This window comes from Rhamphochromis longiceps, linkage group LG17 (assembly GCF_057381845.1).
Source record: "Rhamphochromis longiceps isolate RC_006_pf linkage group LG17, R_longiceps_female_GT1.1, whole genome shotgun sequence".
NCBI classification, from domain to species: Eukaryota; Metazoa; Chordata; class Actinopteri; order Cichliformes; family Cichlidae; genus Rhamphochromis; species Rhamphochromis longiceps.
In genome coordinates this window covers 30,371,314-30,379,461 of record NC_140573.1, presented here as the reverse complement: position 1 = coordinate 30,379,461, position 8,148 = coordinate 30,371,314, and the positions used below count along the sequence as shown (strand labels likewise).

Here is an 8,148-nt window from a genome sequence, read left to right as displayed (position 1 = left end):
ATGTGTCTGTATAAATTGCTGGGTTTGCACATGCCTCAGAGAGTGCTTGTCCCTAGGCTTGTGTTTGATGTTGCGCCTGTACGCTGGTTTGTGTTTGTGTGTGTGACTGTCTGCCCGTCCGTCTGTCTGGGTGAATGCTTTTGCTTTGCATCACTGAATACTTCAGTCAGTGTGTTTATGTGACTATGTGGATGAGACATACACACACACACACACGCCAGAGACGGAGGCGCATGTATGGACTGCTTCCGCCTCACAGCGTAGAGACAATCAGGGCATGCTTCGGCAGTCAGTGGAAAGAAGGGGAGGAACCGAGCAATCGCTACACCACCATCATTTATCACCGAAGACAGACACCGAAACTCACCTCTGCCTACACGTACACATTCGTTTAGGTGAGGAGGAGGGTGAGGAGGAGGAGAGGAAGCAGGAAGAAAGCAGAAAGAGGGAGACAACTATAAAAATATCCACATCTGTGAAAGCCAAAGAGGTGAAGTTAGGGTGAAGAAAGCATGTTTTTGCAGAAAGAGGTACTAAAGGCTAAGAGAAAAAGCAAAGCATTACAGGAAACAGTGAAAGTGATGGAGTAAAGCGTGGATTTGAATGCTCTAAAATATAAGAAACAAAGAATGTGACATTTGGCCTTTTTTCCCTTCTTCTGCAACTAAATGAGATGCCTAACACACATCTTCACTTAAATGTGAAGCTACAACCAGGAGACGGTTAGCTTGGGTGTCAATAAAAACTGGAAACTGGAGGGGGGGGGGGGGGGGGGAGGGGGCAGGCTATTATAGCTCACCTGGTTGTGTGGGGGAGCCATCTTTACTATCTTGCCAAAAAATAATAGCTAAACACACACCCCAAAAATAACCCTACACACTCATTGTTTTAAGAATAAGAATAAGAATAACTTTATTTATCCCGAGGGAAATTCTTTTGTCACGTACATGCTCAAAGCAGCAGAAGAGACAGAGGAACAGATGAATAAGATATACAATATATACAATAAGAATAGTAGTATACAGTAATATACAGTAGGATAGTGCAAGACATAGTATCAAATAACTCTAACGAAGTAATATATATAACTATATCCTGGAGAATAAATAACTATCAGTGCAGGCGATTCTAGAAAGTGACATAGTATTGTGCAATAGAATAAAGGGAGTAGCAGCGTATTATGGGGGGATGAAACAAATATTCAATAAGGTACTGTTGGGTACTGTTGGTGCTGTTTCTTTAATCAGCACTGAAAAAACACATTGTACAAATCATGTGCTGGACTGTTTCTTGACCTATGTTTTGAGTAACTTTCTGGAATCCTTGCTGGTTTTTAACTCTGATGAAATAACTTTTTTTCTCCATAATTTGTGTACATGTTAATATAAAAAAACCCGCTAATTAAAAACTCTAAATTTGAGAGGGTGGGGGGGCTGTTTGCCCCAAATTTTGGTCTTAGACACAAGAGTGATCATCTGATCTAAAATGTCATCTATACCAAACTTTAATTAAATAATCTCTCTGAATAGATTGTATGGCAGATTTTTATCAAATATTTTTATCTAATTATTTCTATTCCAACATATTTATAGCAAAAAATCAAAAGACTGTACTCTCGTGTGTAGGCTTATGGCTTTCAATGCCTAAAAACAAAGATATCTGAAGGACAAACAAATATCATCCCACTTGCAGGGGCTGTCATGACATGTAAACAGTGGTAAAATGATGATTTGTAGTGCCACATGCTCTTATTCCTATCAATTCTATTATTAATAGAACAGGAAGAAATAGACACAAGCACTAAAGCTCTGGTCTTTGTTGTTTCTACCGCACTGTCTAGTTACCCAGTTTTTCCCTTTACCAAGCTAGTCCAGGTACTAAGGGCTTTGAACTGGGTAAAGTGAGGACACATTTCCCCCCTCAGAGCTCCACATGCAAAACAGCAAATGAGCACTTGCTGTCATATCGTGACATATCTCCTTGATGTACAGCGGAGACGACATATTTTAATATCCTACTTGCCAAATCTTGTGGCCTGCTGTGCATGTTCTCAAGACAATAGAGCTAAATACACTGTAGGTTTAATTTGCAACATGTGGGCAGGTTTAATGTAATTCTGTTTACAGCTTTGGACTGTTGTGTGTGTGTTGCTGTGGTGGTGTTATGGTGTAAAGATGCAACATACTGCTGCCTCTGCGTTGTCTTTTCATTACCCTCCTTTTATATTACGCTCATTTGATCCTGTGCTGTGTTCTTCATGATAACAACAGCAATTAAATCTTCACAAGGAGAGAGGAGATAAAGAATTCATTGCAACTTATCTGGCTTCAGTCAGTGAAACCTGATTTTCCCAGCCAGCCTTCAAATGCACATTATCATATCTGACAATATAATGTATTTTGGATTTTTTTTAAAAACTGAGAAAGAGAGATGTACAGCTGCCAACTGAGAAGGCATATGAATTACTCTTCTTGTTAGGAGTCATCTGTGGACTACTGCAGATGTCCGTTACATACTTTGTGATTGTTTTCCTCCTTATATTAGATCTATATAATTTAACTATAACTGAATGGTTAGTCCAGGTGTGGGCATTATACAGCAACATCAACAAACACTTCCAAGGAGCTCCAAATGCGTTCAGCTGTCTGATCTGTTTTACCTGCTTTAACTTGTGAGAAGCTGAACATACGACTCAAAATGAAGGCATCAGTGAACCCGCCTGTTCCATACATTATGACGAATAGGTCTCCTTTAAATCCATATTTTCCCCCGCTGGTGTCTTCGGATCACCTGTCAGAGGAGGAACATGCGCGGTGGGCATCAGAGCTGAGAGGCTGGTGGAAAACCTGCGTGAAAACGTCAAGTATCACAAAGCGGAAGTCGAATTCCGCTTCACTATAAAGGCATCCAAATGTCATAATTGAAGATGAAACGTTTAAGGATCAATTGGTTTCTTTTTTTCTTTCATTTTCATTTACGAGCCTTACTAATCCGTTTTTAACCTTCACTAGTCCAAATACGTCGTTGTGTGCTCAGTGTACGTTTTAAATGCTCAGTAAAAAACGTTCCTTTCCTCTTCATTTTGATTTTATTTTGTAAGACTGTACCGGAAACCAGCTTTTGTGGCTGTGAGCGGTTGTAAAAACGGAGACCCCTTTTACGGAAAACTGTGGTTAACTGTGCTGTAGCTACAGCTGCAGAGATGCGAGGGACAGAAAAACGTCGAGAAAGGAAACAGAGGGCAACACCGAAGCTGAACGTAAAGTAACCGCCGTCACAAATCATCTGAGATGTTTCGAGAAACCGAGGAGCAGCATCTTCGCAGCGCTTTCTCCCGCTGGAGATAAAAAACCGAGAAGAGGATCGCGCATTGATCCGAGAACAGGGGGACGGGAGGGGCCGATCATGGGGAACGAAGCGAGCCTTGAAGGAGGCGAGGGGCCGCCGTCTGGGCTACCCGAGGGGCTGGCACCTGACGGGAAGGGGGGCTTTTACCGGGTCTCAGACGGGACACCGGTCAACCTGAGTGAACTCAGCGAGGAGCAGAGGCGGCAGCTCTCCGCGGCGATGTCAAGGGCGCAAGGCAGGCAGCCCGGAGGCGCGGCGGCTGGACGAAGGCAGGGAATTTAAACCGCATTTATGATGCACTTCAAATACCCACACTAACCAGGCCATTTTATACGACACGGAGAGAGGATGGGCACGAGTGGATGTGTTGTGGTTGTGTGAAGCATCGTTTGGGAATCTCTGAGATGCTCTAAAGGAGGCAGAGAGCCCGATCACGCCCATTAAAAAAAAAAAAAATCATGTCAACCGCTCCAGAAATGATTCCCTTCTTAGAGCTCGCTCTTATGGATAATCACCGAGATCTGATGATCTGCATGGCTGAGAGTGATGTCTCTGTTGGCAATTAAGTCGTACAGCCATTCGCGCTTCTAACGCAGACATGCAAGTCTCATTTTAACCCAGCAAACGATTTGAGTGTATGTGTGTGTGTTCCGTATTAAGAAATATACAGTATTGGTCACTGTTTATGTGTGGTATGTGCGTAAGAGACACACCTCCAGTATTTATGCGAAATTTTCGAAATGCCTGCTGGGTAAGAAAATCTGTCGTGCCCAGTGTGTTTTTCTCCGATCGAACGATGCCTTAACACCCAGCTAAAAACAAACCCGACACCGTCAGCCGTGAATGCGCGCCCCGGTGTCGCCACTTAAACGTTTCCCCCTGAATTTCACCGAATTGGATTTTAACCGATGGTGTCGTGGAGGAGGAGTTTGGGGGGGGGGGGGATGCTTGGTTGTGAAACTGGGGTGTAGAAACCTGCCGACGAAAACAATATGTAGATTTGGGTTTTACGTCATGTTTATCACGGTGAAAGGTTTGTGAATAAGTGTGGGATAAAATGCCAAGATTTGCCTTACTAATTGGCTCCAGCGGGAGGGGGGGGGTGGGGGGTATTTATATCTGAGCAGAGGCTGAGAGTGGGGGGAGGGGGCACGTCAATATTAATATGACTATAAATAGAACAGAACAGGCGTTAATGTCATCACTCATATATGTCTTCGCAGCTGAACGTTTAACTAAGTCGGGTTTCATCCTCTGTTGTGGACACATCTGCCCTGGAATGAGGCTGATCGCTGTCCGTGGTCCTGAAATCCACGATCCAGCGGGCTGGCTCACAGCAAGCATTGCGCCGCCACTACTTTTCACTGTTTGCTCTGCTCTTAAAGTACCCCCACATAGCCTGTGCTCACTATAAAATAATCACATGTATTCATTACTGCATTAAACTTTATTGCCTGAGGATGTAATTTAATAATGGCCAAAGCCTCAGAGACTTTAAAACAGCAGAACCAATATATCTCGGCTGTATGTTGCATACACACACGGTGATACAATAACAAACAGTATCCAGTCGGTCCATTAGCACATTGATGCATTTCTCTAAATATCCTGCAGTCCTTTGGCTAGGCTTGTGCTTACTGCATGTTGCCTCTCAGTCTGAGCTAACAAACGCGTCTCAGCTTACCCCTGTGGAGCCAAGCGTCTCCCCTCTCTATCTCAACAATCTACACTCCCATGTCATTCAACGGTATTCACTTTCCTGTCAGCTTTACCCCAGGGCTACTCACTACACATTTTGTGCTCACTGATGTGTTGAATAGGCCTGAGAGCTACGGGCTTAGCTTGTGTTATTAGCAGAGGGATGCTACAGGTTTTGTTGTTGAAAGGATTAATAGCATAGCATGCAAACAGTCCAAGAAAAAAAGGAGATGATAAATGTTCCTATCCTCTGTAATTCACAATATTATTGGAAAAAGGAAGCTTTATTAAGCATTAATGTACGCGTAACTAAGACAAAAGGCTCAGGTAGATGTTAAAGCGTGTGATGCTGATGCGATTGGGTTTTTTTTAGCGTTTGTTCAGAAAATGTGTTGGAGTGTCAAAGTGAATATGAATGATTCAAGCAGAAACAATAACACAAATGAGTTGTTTTTCAGGGACATTGCACATTTATCTGAAGCTCTATAAATGTGTTAATTTCAGCCAAAAGAAAATTTTCAACTGTCGCCAGATGTTGGTTTGTTCTCTAAAAATACAAAGATTAATGGATGAAGGTGGAGTTGAAGTGGATTTTGGAACTATCCAGATATTAAAGTCTTCGTTTCCAGTTAGGTGTTATTATCTATCTGTCTAACAGATAAACCTATCTGTGTCTGTTTTCTTTCTTCCAGACCATCAGAATCTGACGCACAGCAGCGTTCCCAGCAGGTAGGAGCCTCCAGGGGCCCAACAGGTCTTAGCAAAAGCCGAACTGTTGACGCCTTCAACCAGGGTCCACTCGGAAAGCCCACACCAGGCCGCAGCCCTTCGTCTCTCAGCCTTTTTGAATCAAGATTCCGGCAGGAGCCAAAAGACCCTGAGACCAAGTCATCCGGCATGTTTGGCTCCAGTTTTCTCAGCGGGGCCAACCCCCTCAGCGCTGTATCTTCTATGACTTCGTCTGTCTCCTCCTCCATATCCTCCATGGGTGATACCGTCAACATTCCCAAATTTGGACTGTTTGGGGATGAAGAGGAGGAAGGCTTGCCTGCAGCTTCTGAGTCCAAGCAGGGAGGGAAGCCACAAGGGAAAGGCCCACAGCAAGGGCCAGGTCCGAAGGGACCACAGCAGGGAGGACCCCAGAAACAGAGTCAGGGCCCTCCTGGACAGGGAGCAAAGCCAGGACAAGGACCCCCTGGTCAAGGACCCAGACAAGTTCAGGGACCACCAGGCCAAGGGCCAAAAGCAGGCCAACGTCCTCCTGGCCAAGCACCACCAGGGCATCAGGCCCCCAGACCAGGTCAGGGACCACCGGGTCAAGGAACCAAACAGGGAGCCCCTCTCCAACAAAAAGGTGGTCTGCCACCACAGCAACAACAACAACAAGGACCTGGGAAACCTGGACCCAAACAGCAAGTGCCACAAGGGCCTGGTGCACATCCTGAAGCCCCAGGAAAGACTGCTGGGCCCCCTATTAAGCAGGGAACTGGAAAGCCTGCAGCTGGGATCTGCCCACTATGTAAAACCACCCAGCTGAACGTTGGATCTAAGGATCCACCTAATTACAATAACTGCACTGAGTGTAAGAACCAGGTCTGCAGCCTGTGTGGATTCAGCCCCCCAGACTCAGCGGTAAGACACGACTGTTCATTCTTTTCTTTTTTTATTAATTTTTTTTCCTCGAACCCCTTTCTTGTCATGAAGACTTTAAAAGCGTTATCACACCTTGTATAACATCCCAAATGATTCATTTCATGTCAGCACCCACAGATCTGTGCTTTCCAGACATCTAAAGGTAAAAAAAAACATGTATAATTCCTATGTTAGTATACTGGCATTTAACTAATATTACACAATCTAGTTTATGTTATGATGACAGTGTGTGGAAAAGGCCAAGTATCATTCGATTTTATGTCAGTGAAACATCAGTTTTTCTGGGGTTTTTATATATAATCTGCCAGTAGGAAGACTTCTTGGCTCTGCATTTAAATCACCATAAAATGACTAGTCAAACCGATTTGTAAACAATGGAAGTTAGCGTCCTCATCCTAAATAGACCAACAAAGAAAAAATGATTGCAGCATAAAAAAGAAGTCAAGATAACTAGCCAAGGTGCACATCTTTGCGCTGAAGCTGAATTCAGCGCTCGCCTGTTAACAGCATATCGCTGTTCCGTGAGCCTGGCAGAAGGAGCGCATTTAATAAGAGTTGCAGACGATTTGAGGAACAGAGGGACCATATGGACCCAGGGAATGTTGATCAAGGTGACTCATGTCATGGCCACAGGAAGATACTGTGCCAGCCGTGAGGACACTCAGTCACACATGGACTGTAAACGCTAGTAGGCCATGATTATAGCAGAGCAGAATGGCTGGTTCCGTCTGCTCGAGTTTCTTCTTGGGATCGGCTGATGTGCGTAATAACACTGGGGATAGTTCAGAAGGCACATTTTTAAAACAAGAGGCTTTGATTTTTGGGTGCATGTTTAGACAGACACTAGGCCTTTAAAATATCCCCAAATATGCAAAGGGGGAAGTCCACCAAGGGTGTATACAACTCTTAGAGCGTGCTTCTATCGCTGCAAGTGGCAGCTGATACAATAATATATCAGCACCTACGTTTATTACTCTTATCTGCAACAGACTCTACACAGCTTTGCCATTTATACTTGGGTTGTTCTTCGAAAGCCAGCGTATTTGCATATGTTGGACGGATTGATCGGTTTACATTTACGCAATAAATAGGCGACCATTACACACAAAAATACGCACACTGCTCTACGCTACAAATACAAATACACATTCTTCTAGATAGCGATCAGCCTGTCAGCACTGACCCTTTTGAACACTGTACTTTGCACACAGTGGAAACCAAGGAGATAGCCAAACACTGAACAAAGAGCTCTCTGCTGTAAACCCAGCTTTTTTAAGAACAGGTGTTGATAACTCCTGTATGGTGTAAACAAAGGCAACAAAAGACAGCCAGTTATCATCAACATATAGACCACCTGTAATAAAGCTACTATAACCTGGCATTGATGCATGAATAGTATTTGCTTTTTTTGACTGATTAGTATTTGTGTAAATGTTGTTGATGAAAAAA

At 43.9% G+C, this 8,148-nt stretch overlaps 1 protein-coding gene across 5 annotated transcripts in view; it reads left to right on the top strand.

Annotated features, from left to right (window-relative positions):
• The first annotated feature begins 3,183 nt into the window (after positions 1–3,183).
• The window catches only part of pcloa (piccolo presynaptic cytomatrix protein a), a 73,491-nt gene continuing 68,526 nt past the window's right edge, over positions 3,184–8,148 (top strand). For all 5 annotated transcript variants that reach the window (XM_085385723.1, XM_085385722.1, XM_085385726.1 and 2 more), the window contains exons 1-2: positions 3,184–3,617; positions 5,739–6,678. In XM_085385723.1, the coding sequence (XP_085241849.1) occupies positions 3,406–3,617; positions 5,739–6,678 (1,152 nt within the window). In that variant the 5' untranslated portion in view covers positions 3,184–3,405. The remainder of the gene's footprint in view (positions 3,618–5,738; positions 6,679–8,148) is intronic.